General features: G+C 39.8%; 1 protein-coding gene across 4 annotated transcripts in view; it reads right to left on the bottom strand.

The window, feature by feature from the left end:
- Positions 1–19,623, bottom strand: part of CDYL2 (chromodomain Y like 2) — a 52,622-nt gene that overhangs the window by 22,023 nt on the left and 10,976 nt on the right. For all 4 annotated transcript variants that reach the window (XR_014947808.1, XM_015874117.3, XM_085551849.1 and 1 more), the window contains exon 2: positions 2,662–3,256. Coding sequence is in view for 3 of the 4 variants with exons in the window: in XM_015874117.3 (XP_015729603.2) it covers positions 2,662–3,256 (595 nt within the window). In the remaining variant the exon portion in view is untranslated. The remainder of the gene's footprint in view (positions 1–2,661; positions 3,257–19,623) is intronic.

The raw sequence follows: 19,623 nt of genomic DNA, 5'->3' as shown, positions 1-19,623 counted from the left end.
CGGGAGCCAAACCCATGCCCTCCCAGCTCTGTCTCTGCATTGCATTTAGTGCCAGGAGCCCTGTGAGTGCCGATGGGGCACGCCGGGCTTTTGACTTCCAGACTCTGTGGCAGACAGCCTGAAACCTCTGGCACAGCTGGCTGCCCCCGAGCTGGAGGTGGGAGCCCCGCCAAGCAGGCGGCCACAGAACTGCAGGGCTCGGGGGACAAAGCGTGGGGACCTTGGCTTGGATTTGGAGAAAGTTTTGAAACCCAAGATGTTGGTTAGAAAACTTCTGTTGTTTGACACATGGGCATTTTTTTCTCTCAAACTTTCTTTGTAATTTGTAAAATTTCAGGCTAGTTTTAGTATGACGTCTTCCCCGCAGTGATACTCGCTGGGCATGAGGCAGCGTCACACTGGCATCTACTGTGAGTGTGAATACTGGGGGAGGTCAGTAAATTGTGGTAAATGATGGAATGCCAGATTCTGTGATTTTCAAATGATGCAAAATCCTCTATCAGGAAACATGATTTCTCAAGTTTATAGGGCAGCATTAAGAAAAAAGTCCAGTGTTTTTCTTTAGGGCCTTTTTCATTAGTTGCTGCTCTGTCTTTGGGAGCCTCATCTCTCCTCTTTGTAATTTTCCACACTGTGCGTTTGCTGAGGATCACAGAACAAGGCTGGAGGGATTTCCGACTGTGGTGTTGCTGGTGGGTATGGTTTTCTTAGAGGAGGACTGATTGGGAGTCACAGATCTCCTACCTCAAGGAAGACGAGCAATGCAAGAGCTGCATGCATCAGCCATGAGGCCAGGAGCCCCAGCACGGCCAAACCCAGGGCTGCTCCAGCACTGCAGCTTGTTTGACCTTCTTTAGTTCTTCGTTAACAAACAAGAAATCTACATATGGGAATCAATGCTGTGAAAAGCTGCATCTTGTAATAGATCTTCCTCAGTGAATAACATAAATGATCTGCAGTGAGGTATCTAAGACTTCTTGGAGAAGCATCATCTGGGCTACGTACATGTTTACAGCTGACTGTATATTCTGTGTATCTTTAACGAGGTAGCTGATGTCTGCATTGCAAGACCCCAGCCATTCTAAGATGTAATTATTAAGACTGGGCAAGGCGGCTCAGCTTCCCAAAGCAAGAAGTGTTTCTAAGGCTGCTGGTAGAGTGAAAAATGGAAAGTTGGGTGAAATAATTTATGTTGACTTCTGAAAAGTTTTTGGCAGGGCGATTCACAAGAAGCTGTTAAGGAAATGAGTGCTATCATGGGCTATGGAAAGTGGCTAATAAAAATAAATAATTGGAACAAATGGTTACTTTTCATCATGTCAAGTGATTAGTAGTGGCTGCCCCAAGGACCTGCAGAAGGATTAATTTATTTAATGTAGGTATTAATGAACTGAGAAGAGAAGTATGAGAGGAAATTTTGAAGAGAATACCAAATAAGTAGAGTAAATACTACGAAAGATTTTGAAGAGCTCCAGTGAGTCATAACAAAAAGGTGAATTGGCAGCAGTAAAGCAGATTAAACGCATAATGAAAGGAATCATACATATAGCTGTGCTCTAAATTAACTGCGACTGGAAGGGAAAAATAACTAAGAGCAACTGTGTATCACTCAATGAAAACCTTTATGCAGTGTGTAAGAGCAGAAAAAAATAATACTCAAAATATTGTTTTGCCACTATATCAGTAAGCAGTAGGAAATCATTTGGAACAGCTCCTGCTGCTTTTAAAAGGTATTTGAAAAAACACACACACCAAAGGCAAAGGTCAAAAAATAAGCCCTTGAAAGCAACAAAATATAGAAATACAGCCAGCAATCAAAAAGTTGATCTAATAGAATGTTGTGTATGGAAGTTTCTGCTACAAAGCATCATCTTTGTTTGCTGCGAGTTTGATAGGCTGAAGAAAAGATAGGACCTACCTAGATAATGAGAAGCTATACAGCATTGCATTAAACTGTGTAATACTTCACAGAGAACGTAAGGTTATGTTCTCTGATGGTTTATTATTTGTGAATTAAGCCAGTCAGTAACTATGGGGATTAGAAATGAACTTTTCTTATAGTCAAATCATCCTGTTCACCTTAAGGCTCTCTGTATCTTCCACTTAATGTCTTCAGAGTTCTGATGTTTCTTATCAGTGCCAAAGGTGAGTCTGGAAAGTCTGAGTATTCCTCAATACTGAAGAGCATTAGTCCTGAAGAACTTGTATTCAGACACACTTACCAGGATATGTTAGCGAGAGTGGTATTAATTATGTCATAAAATTATTCTGATCTTTGTAGACCATTGGGTCTGTGCACATACAACCCATCAGTGACTTGGCACTTGATAATATGGACAAACATAATTTCAGGGTTAGGCATACCTCAGCTGTCATTCCTACTACACACCTCATCATCACGTCCTCATAAGAACTTTACACTGCAGTGCCATGCAATGAAGCCCACGCTGCTTTGCCTCACTCCATAGAAAAGAGGAGAAGATAAGCCAACTGAGAAAAATGCCGTAAGGAATTGGGAAAGAATGTGAAACTTAACGTGTTTCTCACCATATCTCTTGTGTAGCATGACAATCACTATTCCATGACTGGACTTTGCAGTTTCTGCAATTAAAAGCAGAAACTCCCCCCCTCAAAAGACTGTAGTTGTTGAAAATCACATACCAATTCCATTCACAACAGGCGATTCATTACTAACTTCCAACACGCTGGGCAAATTTTGTTCTCCTTCATGATCATTTATATCCACGTTTTGCTGTTGTGAGCCATTCCCAAAATGTCTAGAATCCTTTTCGTGATTGCCGTCTCCATTCTGCAGACCATTCTGTGGCTTTTTCAGTGGCATGATCTGTAAACCGCTGGGAGTAGTTCGGTAAGTTACAGTTTTAGCAGCCCTGTCATTAGCAGATGCTGGCTTTGCTGCGTATCCTCGTTTCTGTTTTTGTAGAGAAGGATTAATCCTCTTCCTTTTGTGTGCTGACCCTTTTGCCTTCCCAGATTCAGAAGGTCTATGTGATATTTTCTCAAGAGATGACCCTCGGTTTTCCCGTAAAAATTTTGTAGTACTGGTCTGTTTTCCATGTCTCGATCGCTTTTCTCTACTAACGTGTAGTCCATTGAACTCATCAATAAATTCCTCACAATGTAGGAGATGATGTTCAGGTTCCCAAGTATCTTCATTGCTTCCATAACCTTTCCATCTGATGAGATATTCCCATTTGCCCTTCTTGTTCTTCCTTTTGTCTACAATCCTCTCCACCTGAAAGAATAAAACAAAGAAGTATCATATTAGACAGAAAAATACTTTGGTTGTGAGAAGTACTTTCTTCGTTTGCAGCTACAAAGACCTCCTTGACATTGTAAAGCAGATTTAGTATTCATGAGATTCAGCCCCTACAATTGAGTGCCTAAAATCTGAAATGCCTCTGACACTGAAAGCCTACCCAAGCTGGCCAAAATGCAGCAGCCTATTTTACTGATTAAAATTTATCTTAATTTCATAGGATGCAGTCCAACACCATGTTCCCATTGGATCCCATATAGAGCATGCTGACTGATGATGAGAGTCTAATTGGTGTGTGTATAAACTGCTTGACACAGCATTTAGGAATTGGAGTTACAAGTTTCAGTGTGACGAAGAATTCTCATGAACAGACCTGGCAATACATGAGAGGAATGCAGTAGCCCCAGCGATATTTGGACAGCAAAACCATTCTCCTTTCTAAAAATGTTTGGAAAAGATGTAAAATGCCTGATCAAATCTGATCTGGGAACCTGCAATAGCCAATGTGAAAAACGAAACAAAACAAGGCAGAGCCTGAAAATCTGTGATTTATTTACTTTAGAGAAGAGGGGAAATGTAACAATCTGAAGTGAGTTAAAGATAGGTATGCAAAGAAGATAGCTGTGATCCACTGGACAGCAGATCCTGGTTTTAAATTGCATCGGTTGTAATGCAGATAAGTCATTAGAAAAAACTTTGTGATGGTGAGAATGATTAATCACAGAATAGATAACTTAGGGAAGGTAGAGAGGGTTCCAGAGCAAACAAGTTCTGTTAGGCAGACACGAGCCACAAGCAGCCCAAATGGGCTCTGATGATTAGAAAACCTTTTGTATTCTCTCCCAAGATTTGTTTTCTGATTATTGTTTTTTACTTCTTGAAAATGTGGCTTATGAGGGATAAAAAATATTGATAAACAAAAGTGCTGTTGTTAATTTAGGAAGAGTAAGCACGTGGATAGCTACTGTAATATTTTGCATTGCTTGTCAAAGAAAAATCATCTCATATAAAGAACAGCAGTGGAATCTGTATGGAGCATTTAACCTTGAAGATGGGCAATCACAGTGGTGTATGTAATTGTTCACTTTAGCTCCCCTGTTGGAGCAAACCAACAGAATAATTCTGTCTGTTCACTGGCTGGAACTGTACATTCATGGAAATCATGGTGGGTTCCCCAAGGGATTCTAAATGTAATTAGCAACTAAACATTATACTTCTATCCCAATTCATTTACATGGGAGCAGCACTAAGAGATCTGTGTCTGAGTCAGAGTGGACAGCTTTCCTCCATCTCCAGGGCATTCAACTGCAGCACCCAAAACAGCTCTTTGCTGTGCTCTGTCTTGTCAAGTATCTGCACAGAGCCTCTCCAGGAGCAAAGCAAGGAATCATCTTTGCTCTGAATTCAGCACAGTCCCCTTCAGGATTGCTCAGTGTGGCAAAACAACTTAATGAAGACAAGTTTGAGATAATCTGTTTGAAAACAAGAAGAGTACTCAGAAAAAAATGAACTGGTGCTTTTCTGTTCCTGTTCTGGGACTTTCAGTTGTTAAACTGATAGACCTATGATCTTGTTGGTGTTATAGTGAGCAACTGTCCAAATGATTCCTGCCTTTAAAATACTACTTGTCCTTCTATCTAGCTGGAGAGACCCTACATCAAACTGTGGAACTCCCTGGTGGCCAGTGGTTTTCTGTGGATTTGTTAATTACTGCAGCTCGGTATAACAAGGAGCAAGACACACCATATATATAAATGTATCCTGGGGAAAAAAAAAAAATAAATTGCTGCAAAACTCAATAGACCACAGCTATCACTACTGCAGAGAATTCAGCTGAGCACTCCTCCATCTCTAAGAGCTACACAATGCAGGCAACCCTTTCTGTTTTTATTGAGGAGCTTGTACTTGGGAACAAACTGCATCAGGTTGATGCTGTATCAGAGCAACTCGGTCTCTGCATTCTCCCACTTGCTCACCAAAGGAAGAACCTCAGAAAGGATGCATAAATAACGTGCAATTTTCAGAAACGCACATCAAAACAGCTCTTCAAGCTCACCTCTTTTCCCTCATGGACATTTGGTTAAGTTTATCCATACTCTTCACTCATGTGCACATTGTTGTGCTAATACAAGGAGGGAAAGTGAAGGGAGGAGGTTCCTTGGAAAGTGTTTTTAACTTTGGAAAGCACTGAACTGTTTTGGTGATGAGACATTATGAATTTCAATTAAGAGGATGAAAGAAGGAAAAACATTAGTAGTCTTTGTTTCTGGAAACAAAATACTGGCAATGGAGAATGTGATTAACCAGTTCAAAACAACACATCGTGAGAGGAGAAGTATTTATGAAATTGGGTCAAATTTAATAAATGGTTTCAGAAAAATTATCCAGTAAGCAAATATATTTGGGGAAGACGAAGCATTTCATGACAGCATTTTCAGAACAAAGCTACGAGGGTTTCACTTCAAATTTAATTGAACAAAACTAAAATGAAAAGGCTAAAGAGGCACTAAGTAAAATATACCCCAAATGTTTTGTTTTCTGATCAACCCCAACTCTGAAAGGAGTTCGGTTCTCCCCAGCAAAGCCATTCTGATCAGTTGTTTTGCTGGGGAGAAAATGAAAACAGAAAAATGCAGACTGATCCAAAATTACTGTCATTGAGTTTTTTTGGTCCAGCCACCATAACCACTGGTTTGACTGATGGTGTACACAGAGTCCGAGCAGACATTTGCCTCTTTCTCACTACTGTCTTATTGTTTGTTCCTAGATGTGTTTGAGGGTGACATCAAACATCCTTGACCTCTCAATATGGTCTCTTCTCTTTCCCAGGGCTTTAAGTTCTCCATCAGTTTTTATCACTGTCAGAGTGCCACTGTGTTCTTTCTCTGCATACAGCATAGTGCTTCAATGCAAGCATAAATATCAGTTTGTTATCCACACCTGGTACAGCCTGTCCCATTTTCCTTATATTTATGGCCCACAGTAATAATAAAAATAACTTAAAAATATCTATTAAATAATGTATATTTGTTTTAACAGGTAATATATAAAGTAATAACCTTTCTGCATTGACTACAGGTTACACAAGTTCATATGAGTTTTCTTAATGAGAAGCTATGACAGCTAGTGATTAATAGAAATAATTTCATTCCCTTTCTAGAACAAACAATGCACAGTCTTGGGAACATGCAGAAAACACCTATGGCTTCACTGTCTAATTTTCCATTTTCCCCTGTTCTATCTCTGCTGAGAACTCAATAAAATCTTCCTGAAAGTGACCTTGGTAGTTACACTTTGCCAGATCTCTAAGTTTGATATATTTGGGTTGGAAAACCAAGTAGTTACATCTAATAAAACTGAAATGAGTGCAGACAAAGTGTAACAGAGGGGCATCACAGTTAAGAGAGTGCTAGAACTGACATATACCATTACTTGCCTGGAATCTCTGTCTCTATTAATTCTGGAGACTTGGGGTGCTGATATGTTATTATATAAGTGTGTTTTAAGAGAAGAAACAGAAGAAGAGCATAGAGTTTGTGCATGTGCATTTGCATCATGCTCTTTAGCTTCCAAGTAAACTTAGCAGTGTGCACAATGGCAGAAATGAAGATAAAGTCATAAATGAACTCCTTTTGTTTAAATAATTTGTTTTCTAAACTTAATGTGAAATTTAAAATATCTCAGTTGATTACAGTGCAAATATGAGGAGCTTCAAGAACTTTATGATATAATCTAGTGATCAAGAGCTTATACATGCTGAGTATAATATACAGTTTCCTCCTCCACAAAAGACTCAGGGTCAAACTCATCCGCTGAACCACGCAGTGTCATTGTCAACTTAAAGAAAAATGTAGGCCAAGTTAAAAAGGGTAATTCCTCCTGAAGTATTTCTGTAGATACACGTGTAAAATCAGAGCACAGTGCACTCATCTCACGGATCACAGGGGCTCCACAGATCATCCGTAAAAAATCTTTATGCTCTCAGAAAATACCTTCCAGGAGAAGTTGTTTTTTCATCAACTTCAGAAAGGTCTGTAAGACCACATGTCTTCTTTGTCATTTCCAAAACAATTACAAGTCATCCCTTCTTCGTCCATGCATATCTATATAAACAATTTAAACTGTAATCTGTGATGCTCAGATGGTCTCTTTTAGCGTACAGCACAGAGCAGCAGACTGGTTTCAAGACACACTAGAAGAACTGCTTTTCATTACTCCAAATTACAGCACTCATACTGTTTTATATGTTGTTTTTTTTCTTTGGAGGTCTTTGTCCCATGTTGTGCCTCAGGCTGTTGGAAGGGATATAGATGGGTATTTGAAGAAGGCGCCAAGAAAGGCAGCAAGACTTCTGAGAGAGATAAATGCCATCTGATTCAACATGTTTGTTTGCTAAAAATTCATTACTGCCCCAGCTACCTCCTTTTTCTTATCTTCTCTTTAACAAATAACGCATTTGTTACTTCTAAATCTCTTGCTTGTTTGTATATGTGACCTGTTTCTCTTGTAGTTTTATTTATATTTTCAAAACCCGCTAATCAGAGCATTTGTTCCAGATGTATGAAAAATATGGGAATGTATCTTCTGAAAGGGTCTGTTAGAAAAATAGAAGTGGAATTAATGTTGGGTCTCTCTTCGGATCTGATCCACCACTTTAAAACAGAGTAGATCTAATCAATGTACCAGCTACAGATGCTCCTCAAGAGGAAAGTTGTATACTTACTTGGAAGAAATGAAAGCAAAAGGGCTACGGAGTCATAAAATAAATGGGAAGATGTTCCTATTCACAGGTAAAATATCAACAGACATCTCCCAGGAAGTTCAGTGAACGCCTGTTGTGCTCGTGTCACAAAGAGACTGCTTTTTATTCTCTTCCTATTTTCTCTTTTTATGGATTTCTAGTTTTTTGCAATCTTCTAAGAATCAGAAGAGGCACCAAACTTGCTGGTAACACTCTAAAAGTTCTGTATTTTCCTTCACAAACACCCATGAGCCCCAGGTTAAACATGGTTGCAAACCACATGTCCTGCAACAAACATCCAGTCTTGAGACAGACCAAGTACATGGCCTTGTCTTCTCATTTCATTCCTTTCAGCCTTCTCCTGTCCAGAATTTACTTCATACCCAGTCTCTAAAAGCCATCCTCCTTTCCCGCTGTAACTTTAAGGATATCATCTCATTCACTGTCTTCATTAGCACATTTAGGTTTACGTGTGCAAACAGTGCCTGTAGTAGGAGTGCCAGGCTTTTTTGAGCAGATAGGAATGGTAATAGACATAGGAATCTTCTCATTGTGGAAGGGGACTTTTGTATGGACCAATTCTGTCCCTTTGGAAAGGACTAGAAAATTACAGAATGTTGTGGGGACCTGGGAGGGATTCCTGGTCAACACGTGTAGTCCATGTCATAGACAGTTACATCGTATAAACCTTTTCATACTGGATATGTTAACAATGCAGAACGTATTTCTGCCCTGGGCTTGTTGTTGGTAGGTTGTGCAGCAAACAGCTGGTACTTCTTGAATTTAATCATTCTGTAAAACTGAAAGATTCCATTTGAAAAGCAGATCAGTTCTCTAAGGTACAAAGGTGTCCCAAAAAATAGAGATACTCTTGAGCAGTTGGCAGTGGTCATCTTGATAATGCTTTTTATGTATCAGAAGAGCAGTATTTTTTCCTTTGCAGTCCAGCCCTGCATCTATACCATCAAAATAATTGTTTATGCAAAGTGCCCGTTAGGTCTGCTCTGTAAATGGTTTAAATCCCTTTAACTTACAAATGTTGATCAACACATGCAACATATGTGGAAATTCAAAGAATTCTGTTTATTTTAAAGCATAATGACATACTGCATTTATCAAATCACTGCATTGTTTTCCACGATAAATCAGATCCTGGTTGGTTTTGAGGGTTCATGTTTCTAACAGAAGGGAAAGCAAGAAACATGACATAGCAAATGTCCTCTGAGTTAAAAATTAAAGTCAGCCATGATCAAACACCCTCTACAAACGTGATAGCGCAGTTGCTTTCAGAATGAACCTGTTAGAGTCCCATTTACAACACTTCATTTTGATAAAGAATGCTTTTATTTCCATAGTAAAATGCAGCTGGTAACTTCTATAGCGCTAAATTTGTTTTGTATGTTACAGTGCACACTTTAAATGCAGAAATATCGGGTATTTTCTTGGTGTGTAGACCAACAAAGGAGAAAGTAATGTTGTTCCTATCTACTGCTGTTGAGATTTTAAAATCCAGTTAGTGCATTCTGATTGAGATGTGGATGAATTTTACTTTAAGCAGGACCATTCTTTTAAGAAGAACATGACTAAAAGACAGATGAGAAATCTAAGTGCAGAAGACAAAATATTTCGCTAGGCTCTACAAAGAGCTGTCTGTTTTGGGCACATGTCTGGCTCTCAGCTATCGTTATGTCATCAGCTTGTTTCTCTGCTGATCTCAATGGGATTCACTAAGTTTCTGACAGCTGAGAGTTTGTGTGCAGGAAGGCTGTGTCCATCTAAAAGAGGAGTTCAGCACAAGCACAGCCTATGGGACCTGATTCTGCCTCTGCTTCCTTTAAAAGATGTCAGCAGGATTATTCCCGGCTTACTTAGATGCAATAAGATCAAAGTAGGAGTCCCTTCAACTTAAACCATGAGATATTTTGGTTTTGTCTAAAAGCAGTTTATAGGTACAGGACTTGAACGGGCTCTAAGCAGTGTTATGTGAACACAGAACTGTTCTCTCAGTAAAACTGGCTGGAATGCATTAAAATTCTCAAGTTTTTAAACAGACATGGAAATGTGTAAGCAATAGTTAAAAACAAGAAATTCCGTGATTATCAATTTCTATAAAAGTTGCACTTGAAACGATTAGAACAAGTTAATGCTCTCTTTTCTGTTATGTTCATTTGCAGTTTGGTCTCCTGTTACCTTGTTCAGTCCCAGCGTATTTTCGTGTTCTGTTGTACCATTTGCTCAGTCTTTTTCTGGACCATATGGCCTTCATTCAAATTCATCTCAAGGCCAGGTCTTCAGTTCAACATGTTTACATGCATCTCAAAGCTTAGCCAGAAGTGAAGATTCCACACAAAAAAAATAATACAAAGCTTCGGCTATAGTACCGTATAAATAAATATTTGAACTGCTCTGCTGTACTATCACTCAGTGACTCATTGCTTTATAAATACTGCTGGTAGGGCTGTCATAAAATAAACCACATGTTCTTGTGTGGTAGGTAGAAAAATATTTTCTTATCCCTTTTACAGAAGAGTGGTAGACATGAGCCCAAAGAAGTGGAGCTCAGTTTTGGAGGAGCTGTTGGCTTTGTAGAGATTTCCATGGGTGCTGAGGACATGAGTTCCATGTTGGCAGGAGCTCTGATGCCATGGAGAAAATGAGAGACATGGAGGGGGCACAGAGTATGGGGGGATGGGGGGCTTATGAGGTGACACTGGGCAGTCCAGGTAGCTGCTGTACAACACCTGCTTCTTACTGAAGGGATTGCAAGCTGCAGTGCAGAACTAAATTCTGCAGTGATCTTGAGAGAGGACAAAAAAACAGCTTAGCAGGTATTTCCAAGGAACTTGCCCTGTGCTGCAGTAATATCTAAAAAACGAAAGCTGTTTGTTGGAAAACATGTTGAATGGACAGTGAAGAGCAGGTAGTTACTCCCAAGTAAGGGATGTGGAATAGCAAGTTCTTTTGGGGTAAGCTGTGTAAAGTGATGGGATATGTTCTCTAGCTACTGTAATACAGGGATAAGCACATATTTTTGAAACAATCAATGCATATTTGACAGAGCAGCAACCCCAAAAGAATTTCCAACCTACAGGCCTGGATATGAGCAAAGATGGTATTTGTGGCTGAGCCAGGAGGGAGAGGACAATGAAGAATGCTGTCCATGTGCATTAATGGCTGGTCAGGGATGAGGAGATGCCAGATAAATCACATCTCCATTTTTGCTATCCAGACTAGAATAGGAGGCAACTGGCTTGGAGTATCCATAGAGCAAAGGCAGTGACAGCCAAATTTGGGAACAATACCACGTGGGGATGGGCTTTAGAAGGAAAAGGCTGAAAATAGGAGATGTTGTACAATATAGGAGAAGGTTAAGGGGAGATCATTTGAGTAAAAAGCTGCAGTAATGAGAGAAGCAAAGTCATGAAACACAAAGGTTTCTTTCAGAATTCAGTAGAGTTTCTCATTTTCTTGCTTATACAAATGAAGCTGATGTGATGGCAGAATACAAAAGTGAGCCAAAAAGAAAGATAGAGCAAAAGGAAGAATAAAGAAACATGCTTTGGGCAACTATAATGGTATGATGGGAGCACAAAATTTCACAATATCCGGGATACCATCATAACTTCATAGAAGAATGGCACTCATCGTTTCAAAAATTATCTGTGAAAGAGTATTCGTCAAAAAAGAAGAATAACACACCATTAGTCCCCCAGAAACAGTATTCAGATGAGGGTCAGCAGACCAGGCTGTAGCCTCAATTATTGCATCGATTTTCAATGCAGATGTAATTTGTGTACTAGATTTGGGTTTTGTCCACTGTGAAGGCAACTTGCTACGAGTGCCCTTATCTCAGGGACAGTAGTTAGGGCAGTAAGTTACAAAAGCTGTTAGCATTCATCAGACTGATGCATTTAAACACATCTCATAGTGTGGCTAGTTAGAAACCTGCCTTCAGAAAGTGAGGATGGTGCTCTGCATGGGAGACATAAAGGAGTAAAAGCCTACCTGTTGATTTAATATAGCAGTGTGATTTGAAGCCATTGCATGGAGTCCATGGGGAGGATGCTGGTGTGGGTGTGGGTGAAGGGCAGCAGCACATCTGTACTTGTGCAGTGCCTGTACCTGCACTGGGCCAGACTGACTGCACCTTGTGTGCTCTATGTGGCATGTCACCTCAAAACCCCTCCAGCAAAGGCAAAGAAGCATTAATTGGTGAGACCTTCATTAATCCTTGTGGGGTACAGCCAAGCATTGTTTGTACCTCCAGGCGCAGTGGTTGAGATAGAATGGAATCCATTACCCCTTCCATTGAGATCCCCAGTAACCATGCTGGAGTTTCTTGGCAGTTGTACAGATCCTGCTCAGAGTGCCTGTGGGATCACTGTGGGGGGTTCTGTGGAGGGATAAGCCACATCTCTGTGCTGACTGCTGCCCTCTCTTTCTGTTGCTAGATCACTCTGATGTGCACTGAGTGTCAGGGGTGGACTGGAACTCTGATGGAGCTGAAGAACCATTTAGAAATGTCTGCGCTTGGAGCACTATTGAATATGTAAGTAGTGAATACATTACTGAGGATATTTTCCATCCATTTGTTAGTCAGATTCCTAACTTGGCGGCTGTCTTAATACCTCAGCTGCTCCTGGATGCATTTCCAGCAATGGTAAAGGAAAGAGCTTTGTTCCCCGTGCCTCTGTAGAATGCGGCACTATATTTTTATAAATGTGGGGTTTCTTAGATTTATTCCCCACATTTGTCTCACTAGGATTAGGCTAGTGTATGTTCTCTGTGTGGCACTATGCCAGCCACAAACCAAAGCTGTGAAGGCTGCAGCTGTCTGCTTATTATTAATTGAGAGTTAGTGCTGAGACCAACACACACTGGTGCTCCATAACCCATACTGTTTTGCAGATAGTTTATGAACAGAAGCTTAAATTCACAAGTTAGTGCAAGATACCTTTGGGTTGCACTTAATACTAGGATTCCACTTGCAAATGGTTTATGAAATTACAAATGGCTGATAAGGTGTTAGAAACTCTCATGATTCTTGCATCTAATTAATCTTCTAATGAACCCTTGATAGTCTTGGGGTGTTCCCGCAGTCATCTCTAACACAAATTGCATGTAGTCCAATACTGGAACAGGTGCCCAGAGAAACTGTGGAATATCCATCCTCAGAGATGCTCAGAACTTGCATGAACAGGATCCTGAGTGACCTAATTAAGTTGGTGCTGCTTTGTGCAAGGGGCTGAATCAGATGAGCTCCACAAGTCCCTTCCAACCTAAATTATTCTCTGATTCTGCAAGATGTAATTTTGCCCAAAATATTTACTCATTGTTCACTAATTTATTAATTCATTTCCATTTGGAAAAGCAGCTGCAGTTGGAAAACTGAGTTCTGTTCAGTCTGTGGAAGTGGGTGTGTGATCTGACTCTATCGGGGTGTTTAGATTTACCAGGCTGCTGGAAAGGAGCTTCCTGTGAGCAGCTCTGAACTACCTCCCTTCCTTGACCTTGTATCATTAGGAATCATAGAATCACCAAGGTTGGAAAAGACCTAAAAGATCATCCAATAAGATCTTTGATTGCTGGCTTACAGGTCATACAGCAAGAGCAACTTGCTCTGACAGGATGGGGATGGCTTGGAAGACCAAGGCCAGCTGATCAACAGCTTAAATGGGCATTTTTAATACTGAGATACATTGTGGAGCAATTGTCCCCATTTAAAGTAACAGCTGTGTGCTTTCACTGTTTGGATGAGCACTCACTGTTTATGGTACGAGCAGAACAAGGCAAAGTATGGTAAATTGTGCAGTTGTGTACAGAGGTGTATGTAGAAAAAGTAATGTAGAAATAAACAGTAGCACACATGATGGAAGAGGATCATATTCTTACTACTGCAACAAGAATACTGAAAAACATTGGGGAAAGCACTACTTTTATGCTTGTCAGTTGTAGCCTAACAAAAGAACACAAACCTCATCTTTTTGGAGTATGTTTAGGGACATGAACTGAGCTTGATTAACTGTAACTAAGCTTACTTTCTAGATAAGAAGGAAGAAGTATTTTATGTAGCTGTTTGGAATATTTTAAGATGGTATGCACATGGTTAACGTGTTTGGTTTGATTCCAAGGCAACAAGAAATTTTGGTGGTCATGGAAAAAGGATTTAAACAAACTGATAGTTTGTCTTTAAATAATCAGAGCATTTCCCCAGGGAGCAGTGTGTATTTGCACAATTATTACTCTGAAATGTTATTTTCCTAGTTACAAAGCTTGATACAAATCTATCCTACCACATGGATACCAATGATCATTACTGCTATTTAATAGCATAGCAGGTGGAGCCTGGAGCTGTGAGCGCTTCCCTTTAATAAGTGGTGTGCCACAAAGTTGAATTTGTTCTTAAAATTAAATGGTCAGAATGTTGATCAGAAAATCTTGTGCTGAGTGTCTGTCAGATCAGTGCTAATGAGATTGAGTGTGCTCTGAACCTAATGATGTGAGTTTTGCAGTGTGAGAATTTGGTGTTATTCTGGAAAAGACCTTGCCCTGGGCTGCTGAATGTCACGCGCAGCACTCAGAATATGCACTGTGCAGGGCGGGACTGATACAAAACGTGCTGTGCCGTATGCTGCGTTATCAGGCAACCTGAGCTATTTTGCAACACACGCAAGGATACATGCATAGTTACAGGACAACTGGGGAACACTGAATGAAATATCCTTTAGTTTCCCTCTAAACTGCTTCTGAAGGTGACAGTGTGGGAGAACGAAGCAGATGAGTCACCTGTACATCTCCTACATCTTCTTGGAAATACTTCTTACTCACATAGGAACACTTCAGTGTTCAGTGACTTCCCCCGATGGCTATAGAATATCAGATCATTTTTATTCAAGGTAACAATCAAAATGCCTGAAAATCTCTTGACTTTCAACTGTTTGGTGATGTACTTGTTTTTGTTATTTTTTTTTAACTCTTCTAAATGCTACATGTATTAACAATGAAGAGCCCTGTCCAAGTTAATCAATAAGCTACTTCAGTTTTGCCGGAGGAATGAACACATAATTGCCTATTTTCTTCCATGTAAGAATCCATTTGGCTTCAATTTTTTATTTCTATTTATTTATTTATTTTTACATTAGATATTTACAAAGCAAAGAGATTTATCAGGCTTCTACTTCTCTTATACTCCAAAGTTTATATTTTAGGACCTAGGTCCCTTCCCCTGTCAAATATCCATCTGCTTACAGGCTTCATAGTCAGCAATGTGAAATCACGAACTATGTAGGTAATTGCCGGCATTGCTCAATGAATGGCATCCTGTGATAGTGTACACGTTTCGCGCACAGAGAGAAGAATTAGATGCTGAATTAGTGACAGTATAAAGCAGTGGAATTGCTGCCATGTGAGAGTGATTCGTACTTTATCATATAGTCACAGAAGTGAACTTATCCTGGAAGTTGTCATCATGCCTTCCTTAAAACTACAGGTTTTTAGCCACTTTGAAATAAAAAGCTACTAATATCCTGTTCATCAGATGTCACAGTAATAGCGGTGAAAGACTCCGCATGTTTAAGCTTGAGATTTCCAGCTTTTAAGCTAGCATTTCTAGCATAAGCTTACTGTGTAGTACAGGTTAAACTGAAAGCCACTACAATAAGGATGACTTTCCAGAGTGAATGGCGTATGATACCACAACATTTTTTTCTGTGTTGCGAATGCTGTCTTCTTTTTTGATAAACAATTGGGCTGTGGCTATAAAACCTCTGAGGGGGATGGAGTGTCCTGATGGCATTTTGAAAAACAGTAGAGCACACATCTAGAATAAGTTTTATATGCCACAACATAGCAGAAATACCAATGCAACTGGAGTGACATTCATTTAAGAGGAGCCATGTTTCTTTGCAGTGTGATGGGCCAGACTTGATTATTTGTCTGTCATGACATTAGTTACAGACTCACAGATTCATAGATCTGAAGGCCAGAAAGGACAACTATATCCATCCAGCCTGTCTTGGGCTACATGGGTATGTTTTACATCCAGCAGTTCCATTCCAGGTCCCAAATTCTGATTTAGTTAAACCACATCTATTAGAAGATGATCACACCTTAATTTGAAATGATTCACAGAAAATGCACTTCACTGTTGGTAAATCTTCCCAAGTGCTATAAATAAAATGCTAGAAACTTAATGTTAAAAAGTGCATCTCATTTCTCATTTATATAGGGTAAATTTCCAGCCACTGGCTCCTTTTATATCTCCGTTAGCTAATTTAATTCTCCAAGCCTTAAATCCTGCGAAGTAGTTTGTAGCTAACTGCACAGATGGCCTCCATATTTCTTTAAGTTTTGAAAAATTTTGGTGCTAATGTGATGGCTCTGTCTAAAATTCTGTAGCTGCTTCAGAAGCCGTACTTTAAGCCTTCATCACAGATGCTGGGGTTCACTACTTGTGTTTGAAGTTCAAATTCACATATTTCATATCATTTTGAGGGAGGAAATTTTTAGGATGTTGGGGACTACAGTGACTGCATTCAGCAGATCAACACAAAGCATTTGTTTTCTTTGCTTCATTGCTAGAGTAAGGATGTACCTCTTAAAGGTGGGACAGTTGTGACTAAAGACAAAGGCAAAGTTAATTAAAAGGAAGATAAGTGGTGTTCCTGTCTGTGTCCCTTTTTCATTCCTACCATCCTACGTATTGACTTAAATCTGTACCCATGTGTTCAGTCATATGGACAAAACGAACAGCTTCCCCCTGTGCTCTACTGGATTACTGTGTACTGCTAAATAATTGCCCACATCTGTCTACAAACTGCTTTACATCTGCATAAATCTGTACCCTTTCCTTCTGAAACAGGACAGGAGTATTCTCATCTGTTTCTGAAAAGTTCAAGTGCTGCCTGTTTATCCAAATTTATTGGGTTATAACGGCACGCAGGGCAAAACCCTACAAAGAACTCATGTATGAAAGTTATACACGCTGTAAAAATTCAGGAATTTGCCTTCAATAATGAAATTCTCAGCATTTGATATTTTAAAAACACATGCCACAAATGTAAAAATGCTAATTAAACCAATTAGAACACACTGGGAGTACACTGACAGCAGGCACATAAAGCACTAATCAAATGTAAGGAAAGAGTTTAAATACTGTGGATTTGCTAGCTTTTATTTACTTATATTTTCGTACCACAGTTGAGTACATTAATCTTGAGAGTGGAAAGGACTGGTATCCTTTGGATACATGCACCTGAAAATAAGAAAGGGGCTGGTTATGCTGACCTGAGAAATCATTCATTAGGCACAAGTGATTCACCGTAAAACTTAGAGGAAATGAAGAAGTAACAAAGTTTTCTTCTCAGCCTCAAACTTACTAACTAGTCTGTTGAGACTGGTGGGCAATGTAAAAGAACTGCTGTCACTTCAGAGCAGACAGAACTGAAATTTACTTGATTACCTCAAACGAAATTCATGACTCGTCAATCGATTTCCACTAAAATAACCCAGTTCCGTATTTCAGAGATCAGGGAACTCCGTGGGGTAAATTCAGTCAGTAGTTTGCATTATTGGCACATGAGCTCACTGGTCCAGGGCAGCTGGGTACGAATGAGGGTTTTTTTTCATTGACGAAAGTTCAGAAGTCCCCGTCCTTATAATACTGCACAGCAACACAACAGGAGGAGAGAGGGTGGGATGGAAGCAGACAGAGTATGGCTGTGCACAGGGGAAGAAGGGCCTTTGAGCTGTTAGAGTAGAACAAGTGCTTTGGGATTAGGGATCACCTTGAAATTGCTGTACCTACTGCCTAAATCACGTGTCTTGGCTGGGGAAGGAAATGACTGCCTTATCCACATGGGAGATCTACTTCTTTCTTGGACTACATGCACACAAGAAATGAACAGCACAGATCTATCATACAGACACAGAAAACACTGTGTGTTCAAGGATGCCTTCATTTTCCTGAAGGAGCACCATCACCTCTTACACTATAAGTGTTCTGGAAAGATGTGAATACTTTTATAAACAGTAGCATAGTGTTATTCCGTAATTATTATTTCCATAATTATTCTGTAAATTCCGTGTTCCCCTAACACTACCATATCAGATTGTTCCCTAATCATCTATGTCAAAATAATAAATAATGTCTTGGTAGAAGTCACAAAGTGTTACACCATGGGTAGACTCTGCTGTGTTATTTAAACAGTGCTACACTCATAGCTATGCACAGCCAAATCTCTCCAGCACTGTAATGAACAAGGTCAACTTGGTCAGCTGAAGTTCTGTTTTTTAAATGACTTTTATAAAAATACTTTGCCTGAGGACTTTTAATTTTCTTGGTCTATCTCCCATAGTTATCACCTTTTGGTTTTAAGGCATACTGGAATAATTTTAGGAAAGTTCCTTCTTTTTTTCATTTTGAGTGTTAGAAGGTAGACATTCCACGAATATGTAATTTGCAATTCCAGCCCATTGGTAAAGATGTCCTGTAGCCAGAAAACAGGTATGATAGCTCTTTCCTTTTAAAATGATGCCAGTTCATCACTGTGAGTCATTTTTAGGTTTCTATGGTGAATGTTTTTTCTGCAGAGAAGGCCTTGGAGTTGCTGACTGAGTCTTTCCTCCAGTGCATTTTCAGTCTCCACCACTCTGGGAGTTAGGTGATACCAATCCTTTCTAGAAACAACTTTGAAGTATAGGCTCTGAAGGTGAGAACCTTGCTTATTTTAAGATAAAGTCAGATCCAGATATCCATTTCTCTTGGTGCAGAGGATTATTATGATGTGGCTGACTGTGAAGAACATTTGATAGCCATGACTGTAGAATTAAAGATTTCTTTCCATCCCATTTTCCTAAACGCAAGATAAATGGCAGTGCAGTAAAGTTTTTCCTTTGAAGGCCAGATTCTCTTCCACACATGAAATGAGTCCTTGCCATTTGTGTTTTACAAGAACAGTATTAACATTCATGAACATTTCATCGTTAGCCATGTGATGAGCTTGCTTAACAAAATAAGCCCATCCTTATCTTCTGTGGGTAGTTCTTTCACAGAACCAATCAGTCTGTTTATACATGAGTAGCTACCTTCTGGATGACTGTGAATATGATGACCTGGGGCAGTGGAAGCCATTTGCAGTACAATGACATTGAAGCTCTGTTCACTTGATGCTGAAAACAGCTGCTAAAACAGGCAAAATCATAGAGGAGGGTTGAGGATGTTGCAGAAATTGGTGCAGCAGAGCTGGTGTGGTTTTTTGGAGCTCCACAGTGCACAAGGCTCAAAGGTCAGGCTAGGAGCACTGCTTTGAAAGACAGAGGACTCCAAAGAAACTCTCAGTCCTATATAGGATTTATTAAGATCATTAAAATAACACCCAGTCCTAAATGAGCCACAGCTTTACTTCTTCTCTGTTGTGGCTCTGGAAACTCACATAGTGTGATTCCCTAGCACAATAGCAGCGAGAAGCCACAGATCAAAAGCAGCTGCCACCATGTCTGAAAAGGGGAACGCTCTCCTAACTGTTTGCAGTTTCTGTCCCAGAAGCACAGCAGCTACCGGTTTACCCTATTTTGAGATGTCCCTGTTTGAGTCAGAGGTTCT

This window comes from Coturnix japonica, chromosome 6 (assembly GCF_054131305.1).
Source record: "Coturnix japonica strain WE chromosome 6, WE-NBRP24, whole genome shotgun sequence".
Taxonomy (NCBI): domain Eukaryota; kingdom Metazoa; phylum Chordata; class Aves; order Galliformes; family Phasianidae; genus Coturnix; species Coturnix japonica.
This window is presented reverse-complemented; position numbering and strand designations above follow the sequence as displayed.